The following is an 18,541-nucleotide window of genomic DNA, read 5'->3' as shown; positions in this document are numbered from 1 at the left end:
TTCCCAGCACCACAATACATAAATAGATAGTAATGATGAAGAAAATTATAAATAATTAAGAAATCTTGACATACAACATGTATAAAAATAGAGGCTGAGATCTTTGGTTGAAAATTGCTGGAACAGAAGCAAAGGCAGAAAAGGAAAAACAAAGATAAGTTGTACAGCAGGGGTAAAGTAAATCCTTCTAAAAGAAAGTGATGCCTAGGTTTGAATTCTGAACATCTTTTTTTTTTTTTTTTTTACAGGAAACACCCTTTAATAAGGAAGGGGAAGGGAAGGAGAAAAAGGAAAGCAGTTACAATATGGCACATGATACAAAATAAATCAGTACACATAAATCCAATTGAACTATAAAAACAAATAGTAAAATATACCAGAAATAATAATAAATGTAAACAAATTAGGGTAGAGCAGTTACTAAACTGTATTAAAAAAATTCAGCTATGTATTTGCATAAGAGAAATATCTAAAAAAAAAGGCTTATAGAGATGGAAAGAGCTTACGTTGTACCTAGTAAAGTTTTCAAAGCAAAAATGTGCATTGTTTCAACCTTCAAAATTTTGCTAGGAATTATTTTATTTCCTTTTTTAAAGGTTAACTCAATTCTGATACTTTCTCTAAGTCTTACTTAATTTTCTCCCCCAAAGTTAGGTTACCAGTGAATTTAAATGTTAATTCTAAGATATTGCTATGTTACTGTTAATATCATTTATACTCTAATTAATAACACCTGAGAATTTTCTACCTGCGTTTGTAGGTGCTATTTTTTTTTAACCAACTCTTTGGTTATTGTTTTAATTTTTCCATTTCCCCAACTTTAATGAAGTTGAGCTTATTTCCATTTTTGTTGATCATATGGATTTCTTTATGAATAATCTATTCCATACTTTTTTCCATTTTTCTATTGGGCTGGTTGTGGCTATTTTAACTCTGCAATTTATGTTGTAATTATAATTATTTTTTTCTTTTCATTGCCTTAGGCACAATTCTCCAAAACAATATTAAATAATTGTGACATAGTTTACCTGCCTACTTAATAGAGCTCTAATATTTTCTTGATTACAAAAACCAGCAAGAAACATTAAACAATATGTATCATATTTAAGTCATTGTATTATAATCCTTTTTTAAATTAGGAATTGCCATCCCACTATCAAATATTCTTTTCATGCTAATTAATTGCATCATGAAATTCTTCAGTATTAAAATGTTTACATTAAAATGTACAGATATTTTCAGATAAAATACAGAAATGATTTTTAATGTTTAATTTACAGAGTTAAGTTTTAAAATTTAATTGGCATTTCATAAGCAACAAAATTTAAAAATTAGTTTATATTACCTCAAAGTAAATAAATCAAAAGATAAAGTAACTTATCGCTGTGTTTATTTTTATAAAATACATTTGCAGAATTGTTTCTTCACACACTTGTGCTACAAAAATAAATATAAAACAAATATACATGATTAAATATGTTACAACATAAATACACATAATTTACATGTCAACAATTCTAAAACCATGGCATGTTTTATCCATGATTCTCAACATGTCTGAGAAGTAGGGAAAACAAAAGTACAAACACAACACACACCTTTTATATTTTTGCTTTTAAAAAGTTTGTACAATACAAATATATGAAGAGAATAAGCTTGCAGGTGTACATCCTCAGAGCAAAGTTAGGTTTCTTGTTTTACATTATGATCACCATATTTGGCAAGGGACTCAAATTTCATTCAACTTTTGAACCTCTTTTTAATTATGAAGAGTCTCAGTTGCTTCACTGTGGCTGAGTTCTTATGATTTCACTGCAGTCCTTAGGTTAATTCATTTAAAGAGTATTTACTGTAAGACACTCACTATGGCAGGCACTTACGGTATAAAATAAAGATGATTCTTCTCTCAAGGAATGCAAACTCTTCAGGTAGTCACAAATAATAAGAAACACCAACAAAGATTCTCCTTAACTGAACTCTAGCCAGGCTCCTCTGAGCCCTCGATGATGATGATGATGATGATGATGATGATGATGATGATGATTGTTATTATTGATATATATTTTGGTGGTATTTGGGATTGAATCCAGAACTTTCACACTTGATACATCCTGAGCCCCTTTTGAGACTGGGTCTTGCCAAGTTGCCTAGGCTAGGCTTGAACTTGGCATCCTTCTGTCTCAGTGTTCCAGAGTACTGGGTTTACAGGTGTGTGCCACAATGTCTGGCAAGTACCTGTATCTTAGAAACAACAGAACCAGAGGCTTGGGATGTAGCTCAGTGGTAGAATACTTACTAGCATATATGAGGCTTGGGTTTTTATCCCTAGAACCACAAAACTGAAGTGAAACAAAAATAATAGAACCCGATAAAAAATGGTCATGCTAAGTAAGGTAGTGCCTACTTGAAAGAAAAGGCTAATAAGTGAGATGTATTCCTATTCTATACTTTTTCATCATGAAAAGGCTATGGGAATAGAGATACTCCTTTTTACTCAAGTGATTTTAAGCAAATTATGTATCTCTTTGAAATTTGAACAATAGTGTCTGTTCTGCTAGTTTCAATTGTTAGATCTGTTAGAGTTCTTAATTGGAAGCAACAGAAACCATTTATGAGTGATTTAAGAGCAGAAATTTATTAAAAGTCATGACATAGCTCACAGACACTCCAGGAGGCTGGAGAAATAGGCTAGAGTTCTGCTCCCAATAAAGCCTCTAAGCACAAGCACTACAGCTTGCACTAACATACTCAAGCTCTCCCTTGACCGCTGCTGATAGACCTTTGCAGTCTTAGAACCTGGATGTAGTAACTGAGGCTGTCACCTTTCCTTGAAAAGACTCCACGAAGGCCTGCTTCTGGTTCTCATTCACCTTTGGGGTGTGTGCATCAGACTAGATTGGCATGTCTAGCAAATAATATGCTTATGCCTCAGAAATAAGGAAGACTAGGAAAGCTGGTATCAGTCACTTTCATTTACTATAGGGATGGAGCAGTAAGGGAGGAACCCTGTCAAAACTGGTTAGCTCCAAAGTGAGCAAAAGGACAACAAATGACTACTGAACATGGGTCAGGCCCAGATGAGATAAGTACATGAAAGCATTTTATAAATGTTAAGGAAGAATAGAGTTGCAAGACATTACTACATTTTGCACTGCACTGGTTTTAAACTCCTTGAAGGCAGGCATATATGAGAATAAATCTGGATGTGAATAATATATATATATAAATTGGAAATAATGTTAAGATTTTATATATATCTATATCTATATCTATCTATCTATCTATCTATCTATCTATCTATCTATCTATCTGTATGTATGTATTTTTTCGGTACCAGGGATTGAACTCAGGACTTTGCGCTTGCCAGGCAGATGCAGCACCACTGAGCCACATCCCCAGCCCTAGGGCAAGATATTGAAATATCAATTTATATGCAATTACATTTGCTGTCTGTATGAAGACTGGAGAAAACGAAGTATATGTTATTTTATTAGAAAAGTGGGATTTGGGACGAAGTAGTTTCCAAGTTATTTTTGTACAAAGCGGTGATTGTAAGTAATTTCTAAATTTTTTAAAAAATAAATTTTATAAGAACACTTTTCATCTAATTCATAGCCTTCCACACTTATATCAAAGAACTCTAGTGAAGGGACGCTTCAAAATACCACAATCAGAATAGATGGTGATAGAATCGCACCCATACTTAATGTCTGAGTTATGCAGTAACAGGAGGGAAAACTGAGACAAATTAAGAGTTAAAAAAATTGTGTAATGTACTGCCTTCTACTTATAACCTCAGAATAGTCTTATATAACCCACTGCGTGGTAGCAGACAGGCAGTTATTTAGCGATATAACATCAGTTCAGGAAAGGCACTTATAAGTTCCTTTATCAAGAAAATCATGACAACGGACCTGGGCGTGATGGCACAGTGCCATAATCTCAGCACTCAGGAGATTGGGGCGGCAGGATGGCGAGTTCGAGGCCAGTCTGGGCCACACTAAGGATCCTCTCTCACAAGAGAAAAAGGAAAAGACAACCAAGGCGTTTAAACACAATCTTCTCTTCTGTTTTCTAGTTAACTTGCTGTTTTCCATTTCTTCCGAAAAACAATTGAGAAATCAGGAAAAAAAAAAAAAATCCCACAGAAGTTACTTCTCAAACATCGCGATAACACGTTGATCGCTCTCTTTCTCTCAGTTTGTTGCTACGGGGATCGGAGACGGAGGATTGGCCAATCAGGAGGAGGGATCTTTTTCAGTTCGGCCCTCGTTGCCGGGATACGCCAGGCGCGCAGAAGCTAGCTGTTAGGCCTGAGGGCCCTGGAAAGCTGATCTGAGGTGAACCGGAAGCTGTGAGTAGGCTACGAGTGCCTGTGGAATCCTCAACTGTGACGGCCTCTGAGAGTGGTTGGAGCGCTCCGGAGTCCTGCGGCTGCCCTTCTGCGCCGGCGGAGGTGAGAAATCTTAGGTCACATCCCTCTCCCTTCCTTCCTTGCCAGCTGCCTCTCGTAGGCGATCCTGATCGCTCCAACAAAACAAATTCGCATTATTCTGCCCAAAGCTGTTAGCGTCGGGCTCTTCGCCTGGCCAGGGAAGTTCTCACTTCTCTTTGGGCAAAAGATCACGTATCTCCTCCATCCATCTCCTGAGGAGATCGCCACGCCAAGACCACGGGGAAGTAACCAAGAGCCTCAGAGAAGTCATTGTGCGCTGAGGGATTTTACCGAGTACTGTGGTAGATTTCTGCCTCTTGGTCGCAGAGGAAAGGACTTAACGACTTGCTACTACACATATGTGAGTGGTTAGCTTAGGGAAGCAAATGCTAGTAATAATAATTAGGAGTCAGATGTTTTTCATATAATGTGTATAATCTTCACAACCCTGCAAGGTAGGGCTCCTGGCCATACATCTGCTTTAGAGACGAGGAAACACATCCAGAAGGATTAAGTGATGTGTCAAAATTACGCAGCTGTTGACTGTCAGAGGTAGAGTTTGTGTCCCTAATCTTTCTGGAACCAAAGGATGGGCTTGTGTGAATGTTTGGTATTCCCAAAGTTTACTAGTGCCACTCTTCTCTTTTTTTCTTAACCCCTGCTAGGACTGATGCTATATTAAGCCTTTTCCACTATAGTAAACCAGTGGCAAAGAAAATCAGGTGGAAGTATATTGTACATTTTCTGAAAGTTACCTGAAAAACAGTGCAGTGACTATTTTTGCTGGAAACAAAGGATTTGCTGTACTAGCTTTTGGAAAAAGAAGGTGCAGGTAGGTGGTTATAGAGTGGTCGTAGAAGGATTCCTAGAGTCTTAAGATATTAGGTGAGACGCATGTTAGGTAAGGGGGCTAATTAGGAGGCTGATATAATCTGCTTGAGTCAGTGAGACCCCAGATTGGCCAGTGCTGGAGGAATATAGAAAGGAAGAGGTACATGTTAAACATTTAGGAATAAAATCAGTAGGACCAAGTGATTAGGTATGGGGAGTGAGAGGGAGGAGAAATCAAGGATGAAGTTTCTTTCTTTTGTGAGCAGGAAATGGTACCAAGAAGAAGAGCACATTTTGGGGGATGATACTGCACTTAGATTTACATATGTTTATTTTGAAATATTTAGACAATGTCTGAGATGTTAGGTAGTTATATTTGAGTGTGTTAGGGCTGGAGATACAGAGTTGTGAACTTATGAATTGTTAAAACCCTGAGTATGGATGAGGTGGTTCTAGGAGAGCTTAGAGAGAAGAAAGAAAAATAGGCCACGGATGGTACCTGGGGAATGATGCTATTTAAGGGCAGGTAGAATAAGTTCAGAGACTAAAAAGGGAGAATCCAAAGAGGCAAGTGTTAGGGAGATGATTTCATTAAGGATGGACACAGTAACAGGTGACATCTACATCCCTGGTGATGTTAGCATAGGTTGTTCGAATGGAAATCTGGGAACTTAGAAGCTCATGAAAATAGGCTACTTTTAAGAGTTTGAGTGGCTGAGTATGTAGTCCCCCCCGCTACTTTGAGCCCATAAGAATATTTGAGACTGACTTAGAGGTGAGTGCAGGACCAAGAAATTCATTTGTGTGGTTAAGAAATGCAGTTCAGTGTGATAATAGGCTGAAAGAAGGGAGAAAATTTATATATATCAGGGAGAGTGGAGGTAATGCCCCAAAGGAGCTGGGAAGGATAGTGTCCCAAAGGTAATGGGGTCAAGAGGAGAAATCAGAATAGAGATTGATCTTGAATGAGAGGTGGGATGACTCTTGAGATTGGAGGATGGGATGAATGTAAATTTTGTGCTCCAAAGGTGATGGACTATATGTCCTAATTTTCTTAGATTAGGAAATCAAATCATTTGCTGAGAGTGGCAGAAACAGAGGTTAGATAGAAATGATGATTAAGAATCAGAAATGTCAGGTTGGGGATTTAGCTCAGTGGTTCCACCGCCTGCCTTGCAAGCGCAAGGACCCAAGTTCGATCCCCGGTACCAAAAAAAACCCAAACAAACAAAAGAATCAGAAACATCAAGGAGAGATATTTAGAGGGTCTCAAATTTTGGTAAGATAATAGATGAGGAAGGAATGTTGTAATAAATAATCCTATAGTTCTAAGTGGAGCAGTAATGTCAAATTTGAACAAAATTAAAGTAGGCTTAGTCTCGTAATGGTACCTGGAATGGCTATTTGCAAGAAAAATCATCATGAATTAAATGTTTGAAGGAAGGCTAAGATGGGCCACTAGTGTTTTGCTGTAAAAGACATCCAAGGATAATTGAACTATTTATTGTTTTCAGTGGTTTAAGTGAGCAGACAATGGCCAGTAATCACAAATCTTCATCCCGCCCTGTTTCACGAGGTGGAATTGGGTTGACAGGAAGGCCTCCTTCTGGAATACGACCTCCATCAGGAAATATTCGAGTGGCAACTGGAGTAAGTTTAAAACAAATTTATTGAACTCTTCTGTATATGTTCTAGTAGAAGCTAGAAATCTATATAATAAAAATTCTATTTTTTAAAAATTCCTTTATTTTGTAAGGACATGATATAAACCTTTTTTTGGGAGAATCATCTAAAACTATAAATGTGGGGGAATCTCAGTACACTAAGGATGATACCTACTATTGCTGATTCACAAATTTGTTTTAAAGCTATAATAATTTAAGTAGTATGGTATGGCCACAATCAAATTAAATGGAATAGGCTAGAAATAGAATCAAGCATATGTAAGAATTTAGTTAATTATTAAGGTGACATTAAATTAAGTGATAAAGGCAGAGTATTTCTGAGAACATTTGGAAAACTAATAAATCATTTATTTGAAAACATTTTTGATCCCCTTCACATCTTTTTCATTACAGTATCAAATGTATACTAATAAAAATTTAAAACAGAAACTTGATGTTTTAAAAATGAAACCATAACTGTATTAGGGGAAAATATAGTCAAGATTGTATATAAACTTGATGTGAACTAGAGCTTTATAATAATGACAGAAACTCCAAACAATGGAAAGGAAAGCTTTTTAGATTTATATATTTGAATTTCTAAAAACTTTAAAATACCACTAAAAAACTAAAAAAGAAGCAATAAACTGGTAGAAAAGCATACCTAGGATTCAGAATCTTAAAAAGCAACCTTTGCTTATTTATAAATGGTATCTCTCTCTAGCTTTTTTTTAATTTTTATTTTTTTAGACTGCATCTAGCTATGTAGTTCAGTCTGGTCTTGAACCCACTGTGTGGCTGAGGCTGGCCTCAAACTCAAAATCCTCCTGCCTCAGCCTCCTGAATGCTGGGATTACAGATGTGTGTCATTATGTCTGGCTGAGCTCTTTCTACATTAAGGCTATAAACTTTATGTCCAACCAAACTTCTTGAGATTTTTCTCTGGACTGGGCTGAACATCATTATAAAACTATTCCAAAATTCATCAAGAATGATTTTTAAAGGCAAAAAAAGAAAAGTGTAATAGCCTAATATAAAAGTATACTATGAGTATTAGTGAAACTATTCAGATTGCTACAACCTGGAAACAAACTCTAGAAAATGTTAAAAACTTCTTAATGTAATATAGTATTGTAAGTCAGTAAATCAATAAGAAACACCACTTTTTTTTTGGTATCGGGAATTGAACTCGGGACCTTGCACTTGCGAAGCAGGTGGCAGAACCACTGAGCTAAATCCCTGGCCCAAGAAACACCACATTTTAAAAAGTCGGATAAAGTTTACAAACTGCTAATTTTAATATTACAGTTTAAAACCTGTAAAGAGAATTACTACATTTCATTATCTAATAGTGAAAATTTGGAAACAACCTAAATGACCTTATAATGTGAATCTTAAATTATGATATGTTTGTCATTATAGTAGTCTACTAGGTAGTCATTAATTTCCAGCTGGATGTGGTGGTGCATGCCTGTAATCCTAGCACTAGGAAGGCTGAGGCAGGGGGATTGTTTTGGGCTACATCATGAGTTCAAGGCCAGCCAGGACTATATAGTAAGAAATCTATCTCAAAAATTTTTTAGAAATACATTTGATGAAAGAATATACTTTCATAATACAGTATTAAGAAAAAAGCAGGACAATTCCAGTTTAGCATGCAAGCATACATTTATGTATGTGCATAGAAAAATTAAATGGAAAGACATGAATATATGAAATTGTCCATAGTGTTTTCACACAGATGCTTTTGACTAACTTGGCAGGTATATAGGGATAATACTAAAACTCCAGTAAAACAGATATTACTGAGTCCTATGTTTCATTTTAAGAGGACAGCATTTTTCAGAGGGGGTACAGAAAAATTTTGAGGTAACTGGGTTTTCCTAAAGCTTTCAGGTTTTCTTGAGTTTCAGGTAATTACCACATTATCATCCTCTAGACAGAAATGGTTTTTCTGAAGTCTTTTTATACAGTATATGGTACTAAGCTAGGGTATCTTTTTTTATTTTAGTGAGAATTGATGCTTGTTAATGTAATATTTATAAAAGAATCTGACATTCTCTTCCTCCTGTTTGTCAGGTACTTTATTTTTTTAATGGTATTAGTTTTGAAAATAGTATCATTATAAAACATGCAAATGATGGAGAATTGTCAGTTCCATCCTATTCTGGGGATAATCACTATCATCAGTGTGGTGTATATTTTCTAGACTTTTTTTGGGGGGGTACTGGAGATCAAACTTGGGACCTTGCGTTTGCAAGGTAGGCAGTGGAACCACTGAGCTAAATCCCCTGCCCCAACATGGCCATCTTGTGATGGAATTATGTCCAGTTTATTTTTCATATGATACATACTCATAGTGGGGCGTGGTGGCACATGGCTGTAATCCCAGCACTCTGGGCTGAAGCAGGAGAATCACAAGTTTGAGCTCAGCCTGGGCAACTTAGTGAGACCATATCTCAAAATCTAATAAAAAATAAAAAAATTGATTTTGAAGGATAATCTATGTTCATTATAATGATGAAATCACCAAATTATGTAAAGGAGAAAATAAAAATCAACTACAATATGTAGAAATAACTATTGATACTTTATTTTTTGGTACCAGGGGTCAAACTTGAGAATTTGCGCTAGCGAGGCAAGTGGCAGAACCACTGAGCTAAATCCCTGGCCCCATTGTTACTATTTTTAATGATTTTCTAGCCTTTTTAACAAAAATAAAATTATGAATACTATGGTGTTCGGTAAACTACTTTATTATATACTACAACTTATTTAACCATTTCCTTTTGTGGACATTCAGTTCCTTTCCAGTACTGAAATATTATAAATAGTCTACACATAGAATTTAAAGTTTTAATAAAATACAGTATAGCCACAGAATTTCAAATGTTGAAGAAACTTATTTAATAACATTGAATAGTATATTTTACATATTGAAAAAACATAAGGACTATTTTATCAATTGTATAGAATTTTAATTTTTTTCAAAAATTCTCTTTGTAATCTTATAAGAGTAGAAGGTACAATTGTTTTCTTTCTGTTTGAGAAAAGTGAAATCTTGTCATCATTTAGACGCCACCTGGAACAGCAAGACCAGGCTCTCGTGGCCCCTTGGGGACTGGCGGGGTTCTGTCATCTCAGATCAGAGTTGCTGACCGTCCTGTCACACAGCAAGGGTTGAGCGGAATGAAGACTGGGATGAAAGGTAGCTGTAAATGAGTGTATTTTGTATGAAAAGCATTACAGTACCTTACTACTAAGTCAGAATTACAGCATGTAGTTCTTTTTCATTGCCTTACAAAATTGTTACAACAGGATGAATGTGAAAGTGCATCGTAAACTAGAAAGTCATATATATATGAGCTGTTTTGATTTTCATTTTTCTGAATGCAGAACTTTTTTATAATTGTAGAAATTTGAAATAATTTGGAGAAAAATTCAAGATTGAAAATTAAACTTCTTATACCATGTAGAAATATTCTGAAATATTTTTTGATAGTTTCCTTATCAAAATGACACTCTTAAAATACCTGCATTAAGGAAGAGTCAAAAATGTTACTTTTTTCTGAAATTAATACTCAGTGATACAGCTAAAGTATAGAAAGGAGGCTAACGTGTAGCTCTATAATGAGTCTTTCATTGGGCCACTGTTTAGAAAGGCATAATGATGCACTATATGTTATGATTCATAAATTTTATCTGTGATATATATAAGCCAAAACTTGATAGACTTTTTAATAAAGAATTTTTTTGTTTTCTTTATGTGCAACAAATGCTTTATCAGGGCTGAAGATATTCTGTTGGTAAAAAATTTATTTTAAGATGTCATACTACCGTTGGCCCTTTGTTTCTATAGTTCTACATCTGCAAATTCAATAACTGCAGCTCAAACATAGAAAAAATAAAACAAATAAAACCAAGCATCTATACTGAACATATACAGACTTTCTTGTCATTATTCTTTAAGTAATACAGTAAAACAGCTATTTACATAGCATTTACATTGTATTAGGTGTGATAAACTAGAAATTATTTAAAATATATGTGATAATGTGCATGTGTTATATACAAACACTATACCATTTTATATAAAGAACTTGAATATCCCTGTATTTTGACATCCATATGGGAGTCTTTCAAGGTGTCTCCTACAAACAGTGAGAGGTGACTATATTTTTTATAATGTCATGCTTTTCAGGAGATTTTCCCCTTTCCCCTCCCCTCCCCTCCCCTCCCCTCCTCTCCCCTCCTCTCCTTTTTGTGGCAGTGGGGATTGAATCCAGGGCCTTCTCACTGAGCTAGATTCCCAACCCTTTTTTATTTATTTTGAGACAGGGTCTCACTGAGTCACTAATCATGAAATCTGGGATTGAACCTGAGATCCTCCTGCCTCAGCCTCCTTGAGTGCTAAGATTACAGGTGTGTGCCACCACACCTAGCTTAAATTTTCTTACAACACCATTTAGCTCACTAAATATTAAAAATGAATTGATTCTTTTAGACATGTTTATTTAATAGTGATCAGTAGTGTTAAAAATGAGTCAAAATTCTGTAATCATTTATCTAGTCTTATATTGACAGATGTGCTTATGTTTAATATTACTTATTCAAAAATATTACAAGTAGAATCATAGTAAAATTCTATAGAGGATTTATTACATGTTTATTACTATATAGTTATCCTTTAAAATGGAACCAGTATCATTTAAGATTATTAGTTTCTACCAACATAGTTCAAAGGCTCACAGTTCTATTAACTATGCAACCCTATCTGTTGTGACTTTTGTTTTCACTTGCTTTTGTCCCATTTCCTGTTGTAGTAAGATGTTCCCTCTCTCTTCTTAGCGTGGACCTCATGAATGGGATGTACTCCCTGGCCTCACCTCTCACACTTTGCAGGGCACTTCATTTCCTGCAAGGTTTGGGACATTTAACCTAGAAAGCCTCTCTTAGTCCTACTGAAATATAAGATTATTTAAAAAAAAAATTCTGAAGACTGGGGATGTAGCTCTATGGTAGAGCCAAGCACTTGCCTAGCATGTATGAGGCCCTGGGTTCTATCCAACACCAAAAAAAAAAAAAAAAAAAATCTCTGGGACAAATTTGAAAACTCATAGTCTCTTGCTCACATTGAGAAATAGTTACACTCTCCAATAAGATAGCCAATAGTTGCTTATAGCTACTCAAATTTAAATTAATTAAAATTAAGTAAAATAAAAATCATTTCTCTAGTACCACCTGCTGAATTTCAAGTGCTCAATAGCTAAAATATGAATATTTTAGCAGATAATGCTATTATGTTTTGTTGCATTAAGTTGTTTTGGACAGCTTTGTTCTGGGCTTCCATAGACCCAAGTTTTCATTTAGTCAGTCTATCAGTTGTCTTAACAGCCTCACTTCAAGACCCATCTTTGTGATCTTTTTGTTTGTTTTGTTTTGGCGGTAGTTGGGATTGAATCCAGGGCCTTCGTACTGAGCTATATACATTGGCCCTTTTTTCTTCTTTTTCTTTTCCTTTTTTTTTTTTGAGTCAGGGTTTCACTAAGTCACTAAGTTGCCCAGGCTGGGCTTGAACTTGTGATCTTCCTTCCTCAGCCTCCCAGGGTGCTGTGATTACAGGTATGTGCTACCATACCCAGATCCATCTTCGTGATCTTAATTCAAGCTTCCCTTATGTCATGATTCTAAGCTGTTAGTTGTCTTTTCCATTTCAGTGATTCTTCTTGATGTATTGGTACATTAATATTGAGTGACAGAATTGTCGCATGTATTTCTGGTTGTACTTTGGATTTGGACTATTTTGGTGGCATTTTGAAATAGCACACTAACATTAAAAAAACCTTTTTTTAGGTCCCCAGAGGCAAATTTTAGACAAATCTTATTATCTTGGACTTCTTCGGTATGTTAAATAAACATGTCTTTCTATGCATGATCATGAAATTTTAACTATGGTACTTTTTACAGTAAGAACCTGTTTTTTTTTTTTCCTAAGAATTATTTTGTATTCTAATACTCTCTTGTTAATTTGGCTATACTACAAAGGTAGATATGATAATAGAATTAGGCTGGGGATTTAAATTTTATGTATTTGCATGTAGGTGAGCTGTATATTTTGTCTTAGTCTGTGCTGCTATAACAAAATATGAGAGATTGGTTAATTTATATTGTACAGAAATTTATTTCTTATGGTCATGGAGGTGGGAAATCCAGAATCAAAGTGCTGGCAGGTTTGATGTCAGGTGAGGGCCTGTTCCTCATTAGTGGCATCATGTAGGTGTTGTCACATGATGGAAGAGCAAAAAATGGCCGACTTAGTGATCTCTAGCCCTTCCATAAAGCACTAATCCCGTCTGTGACAGCAGCACTTTCATGGCCTAATCACCACCTAAAGAGTCCACTTCTTAATTCTGTTGAATGGGATTTAGTTTTATTATGAATTTTAGATGGGACACAAACATTCAAACTGTAACATATTTAAAGTTCACTGTTTTCATCTCATAGTAAAAATAGCTTTCTATGTTTTTTTCTGTATTCTTTTCTTTTTTTGGTACCAGTGATTGAAGTTTCTATATTATTTTGAAATATATTCATATTATTGAAATACCACCAATTATACCTAATAAGAAATATGTATATACTTATTTATGATATCTTAATCAGTCAAGAGTTTTGCTTAAGTATATATTTGGTCAGTTACATAAATGTGGCCTAATTTTAATCAATATGCTGTTATATGTCTGTAATTGTATAGTTTTTAAATCAGGAACTTTTTTTGTTGTTTTCTACCTACCTTTACTCTGCTCAGGTATCCAACTGTCCTACCTTCACTTTCTCATTTTACTTTATTTTCTTCTTGACTTGTCATCCCCATCATCTTTCTCTGTTCCATTTCATTTAATCCATCCTTCCATCATGCACAAAAAGCCTTATATTCCTTTTTAGTCCTTCTTGGTTTTGTTTCTCAACCATCTGGAAAAGAATAGGTTTCCTCTGTCTATCTTCAAAGCTAAGAAAATAAAAAAGATACTAAGGCCATCAGATGTATAATATCTGATATTCAGTCACTTTTTAATCAAAAGAAGGAAAGGAAATAGAACTATTGCTAATCACTACATTGCATCTCTTCTCCAGGATTTATGCTTCTGTATCAAAGGATAGTTCTGTTTGTGTAGTTGTTTAGCCTAGCAGAGTGCTTAATGCTCCCTGGGGAATATTTGGCAATTTCTGTACACATTTTTGGTTGTCAGAACTGGAGTTGTGCGGAGATGCTACTGGCATCCTTATCAAGGATGCTGGTAAACATTCTGTATGCACAAGATAGCCTCCCACCACAAAATATTAGTCACTGACCTGAAATGTCAGTGGTGCTACTATTAAGAAATTGTAGCAGGAGCTATGAAGGTTAGAGTTAGGCATCTACATCTGTCTATGGATTATAACAGTTTAACCAGGCATCCGTTCTGATCCTATCTCATCTTTCTTAGAGAATCTATTGTCAGTTTTTTATAAGTTGAGTAGAATAGGATGGGCTATTCCATACCCTTGGTCAAATAAACCAGTGATATGTTTCCTTTTTTAGATGAAGCTTGCAAAAACCATTTCTATTATTGTTACACATTTATGAAAAGTTTATTTAAAAAAGAGTTTTCTGGGTTAGAAGTATTGCTAACTTTCTTTTTTCTTTTCAATTAGAAGTAAAATAAGTGAACTTACAACTGAAATTAATAAACTTCAAAAAGAAATAGAAATGTACAATCAAGAGAATTCAGTGTATTTGTCATATGAAAAGAGGTAAGTTTACAGTTAAAATATGCAAGGTTTTTATGTATTCATACTACTAAATATTAATTCAGTATACATTGAGTATATGGCGAGAATACTGAATTTGTAGTTACCTGTGTTTATAATGTTCATCTACTTATTTATGTATTTACAAATGTATTTATTTTATGTTTGCAGAGCAGAGACTTTAGCTGTTGGAATCAAAGAGTTTCAAGGACAACTAGCAGACTACAACATGGTAATGTCTCTTTTCTGAGAATTTCCTTTGAATAATTTCATTTTTTTTTACCACCTAAAGATACATTGTTTTAAATGTGAAGTAATACATGAATATATACTTCCTATGAAAGACTGAGACTATATAAAGTGCAGAGAATAAAGTGCCCCTTTCTTTTCTCCCATACATCTCTCCCCAGAAATAACTTGGCTGAATAGATCATTATGTATTCTTTCAGTGCAGGGCTGGGGATTTAGCTCAGTGGCTCTGCTACCTACCTTGCAATTGCAAGGTCCCCAGTTCAATACCCAGTACCAAAAAAAATGTATTTACTTATGTCTTAAGTTACTTTCCTTGTCAGTGGGACACAATACTTGACACCAACAAATTAAAGGAGGGGAAGTTTATTTTGGTTCATAGTTTGTAGAAGTTTCATCTTACAGTTGACTGGCTCTAAGGCCAGGCAGCATGACAGAGAGGCTTGGAAGTGGAGAGCTGCTCACGGCATGGCACAAGGCAGCAAGGGGAGATCAAGGAGGATCTGGGAAGGAGATACGGCCTCCCTGGCCACACCCACAGGGACCCACCTCCAACAGCAAACTGGATATTAGCCCCCACAGCCAATCACATTCCAAATCCTGGCTTGTGAGTGCATGAGGCTCTTAGGGGACATCTAGGTATAAACCATGACAACTTAATAAATACAGAAACACACACATGCCTTCTACCCTAATGATATTAAAATAATAATTTAAAAAATAGGTAGAATTTGAGCTGGGGATTTACCTCAGTGGTGCTGCCACCTGCCTCGAAAGTACAAGGTCCTGAGTTCGATCCCCAGTACCAAAAAAAAAAAAAAAAGAGAATTTATTGAGTGTGAATAATGATGTTGCTTTATTTTATTTTTGTGGCAGGGTCTCACTATGTAGTTCAGGCTGGGCTTGAACTCACTGTGTAGCCTAGGTTGCCTTGAACTTGCAGAAATCCTCTTGCCTCAGCCTCCCAAGTGCTAGGATTACAGGTGTGCACCACCACATCTGGTAGTAGTGTTGCTTTTAAAAGATTCTTTTACCTTTGTGTGGAGCATTGCCATCATTAAATTAAAAATAACTTACTTAGCACATAGATTACCTCCATCTCTATGTTGTAGTTCATGTGTGCATTCTGTAGAAATAGAGTATATAACAAACAGTTCCACCAAGGATGCTTGCCAATGTGAACTTTAAGAAGAAACAATAATTTTGGTAGCACTGATAACTGCCTTAATCACTGAGGTAATGGTACTGCTGTGAACATTTTTAGTGTCAGAGTTGACTCTTCCCAACTTCTTGATTGCATTAAGCAGCAGTGGTATCTGAATTTAGTGAAAGTGCCAAACTTTTATCTCACTATCTACTTGATACTGTTACATTATGCTTACAAATAAATTTCTTTTGATTATAGTATATTGTAATTGTTAAAGTTGCTGAATCATACCATCTAGTATAACATTTTTTGGAACCTTGTATTTGGTGGGACTTCTTTTAGTAAATGATATTCTGTTCTAAATATGAGAAAAATAGTTTTACAAGGTATGCAATGACATTAGATAAAAAGGATTTTTAGTTATAGTGAAGTGTATTAGGTAAAGTACTTCAGATAAACATAATAATAACATGTAGAATATGCTGTTTGTAGGTTTAATACGTGATAAGTAGAAAGCACCAAGGTATCTGATGTATAGTTAGCATTAAATAAAGATTAGGACTTATTATATTATATTGCAAATATATTATATTTGCAAATATAAATGCAATATATTGCAAATGAAAAACTGTGATGTATACTAATATATTATTACATTAATAAAGCTTAATTTTTTAGTATCAATTACATCTAAGTAATTTGCTTTTAACTTCTAAATAGTAGTTCAAATTATGGCTCCCCTAGTTCCTAAATTTATTTTTTTGTCAAATGTAGACATAATATTTAGTGAGTGAGTTAATGCATGTAACAGACTCTGAACAGAATCTGTTAGCTGTTGCTGTCATTTCCTTTCTTTTTTTTTTTTAAAAAGACAACATTCTACATTTAATGAACTTGCAGGGAAAACAAGCCCTAATAATCACTTATTGTTTCATAGAAGATGAGCACAATAGGACAAAATAAAAACAGGAATTGTGCAACTGATCATTGGAATACAAGTTCTGTGCTGCTCATGGATTATTACACAGTGTTAGAAATATTCAAGGATATTGCAGACAAAATTGTATGTACTATGGATCTTTTGGGATCCATGACAGTAGAAGGGGAGCATAAAAAATTGTTGGATGTTTCAAAGGTGATCATGTCATTAAAATCCATTTATAAATTTAAGTCACAAAATTGCCTTTGAATGATGTGAAGGGTCTGAAGTATATCAGCTGGGGAAAATTGCCAGGTTTTATGTCATCTTTTGATAGAGTAGGAGTCTGTGGTATTTGGGTATCAGTCTACACTACTTAAAAATTACAAATATGTTTTTACTGCTCAAGTGTAGGGAGCAGTTTTCTATCATTTGGCCACTTAGTATTTTAATAAGTGGTCAAAAGTCTACAAAATGTGCCAAAGAATATTTCACCTATGAACCTCAATATCCATAGATTATTCCTGATTTGGAAAAAGTCAAAGGGATTAAACCTTATTAAAACTACATTTATCTCCATGCAATTTTATCATTTAAATAACATGGAAAAAATTAGTTCCAAAGACTGAATCTAGGCCCTCAAATTATTTATCTGCTGCAGCCCTAGCATATTTTTAAGGGCACATTGAAACCCATGAAAATAGAGGTTTATAATAGAAATACTGATAGACCTTTAACTACTAGATGGAGGCTTTAACAGACTCCATTAAACTACATTAGCACTTAATGAATAAATATACAGATGATTTTGTCTTTGAAATCTTTGTCAAATCCATTCCAGCTTAAACCCAATAAGTATAAACTATACTTTGCTTGGCTGATTTAAAATTTTAATCTATTATTTTAAAAATTATTTTCTCTACGTCTAACACTTGAATTTTAGAAAAAAGGTATGTGTATTATGTTGCAGCTTGATTTAATGCAGGCTAATTATTGCATTAAAAATATTTAAGGGCATAATTCAATGTAATTAGTGAGGCATGCATTGTGCCTAAATTTCCTTCAACTCCTCAAAATCTAAATCAGTGTCTTTGGTCTTAAAAGAGGGGAGGGAAGAAAGTGAGACCTCAGATATAATCAAGGAAACATTGTGCATCTGGTATTTAAGTTCTTCAAAGCTAAATTTACTATGGCAGGATATTCTTTTATGATACAATGATAAATAAAAAATTTGGGTACTCATTTTTCACTCATACTCTATAAGGTCAGTATATAAAAAAGTAAATAAGATAAGAGTAAAAAAAAAAGAAACAGACCCCAAGAGATCTTGAAAAATGACATACATATTAATGTGGAGTTCCAGTGACACAATACTCCACTCCCAAACCAGGGAAACTTCATCAAGGTACTGAGTCTTTTTGAGTTCTTCATAAGGAATTTGGTTTCTGTGAGCAATGAATTCCATCCATTTTTGCACAAAGTATAAAAGAGATGCTCAGAACAAC

General features: G+C 34.8%; 1 protein-coding gene across 4 annotated transcripts in view; it reads left to right on the top strand.

Moving 5' to 3' along the window:
• The first annotated feature begins 4,259 nt into the window (after nucleotides 1–4,259).
• Nucleotides 4,260–18,541, top strand: part of Ift74 (intraflagellar transport 74) — a 117,463-nt gene continuing 103,181 nt past the window's right edge. The window contains exons 1-7 of one of the 4 annotated variants that reach the window (XM_021252937.2): nucleotides 4,260–4,456; nucleotides 5,101–5,267; nucleotides 6,781–6,916; nucleotides 10,006–10,138; nucleotides 12,784–12,832; nucleotides 14,626–14,724; nucleotides 14,893–14,953. In XM_021252937.2, the coding sequence (XP_021108596.2) occupies nucleotides 6,800–6,916; nucleotides 10,006–10,138; nucleotides 12,784–12,832; nucleotides 14,626–14,724; nucleotides 14,893–14,953 (459 nt within the window). In that variant the 5' untranslated portion in view covers nucleotides 4,260–4,456; nucleotides 5,101–5,267; nucleotides 6,781–6,799. The remainder of the gene's footprint in view (nucleotides 4,457–5,100; nucleotides 5,268–6,780; nucleotides 6,917–10,005; nucleotides 10,139–12,783; nucleotides 12,833–14,625; nucleotides 14,725–14,892; nucleotides 14,954–18,541) is intronic. The other 3 variants (XM_021252935.2, XM_087183817.1, XM_087183818.1) reach the window with 3 other exon arrangements.

The sequence above is a fragment of the Heterocephalus glaber genome, unplaced genomic scaffold (assembly GCF_053883595.1).
Source record: "Heterocephalus glaber isolate CG9 unplaced genomic scaffold, H.glaber_assembly_v1.0 deba00001481, whole genome shotgun sequence".
NCBI classification, from domain to species: domain Eukaryota; kingdom Metazoa; phylum Chordata; class Mammalia; order Rodentia; family Bathyergidae; genus Heterocephalus; species Heterocephalus glaber.
Note: the sequence above shows the minus strand (reverse complement) of the source record. Positions and strands in the feature narration are given on the sequence as shown.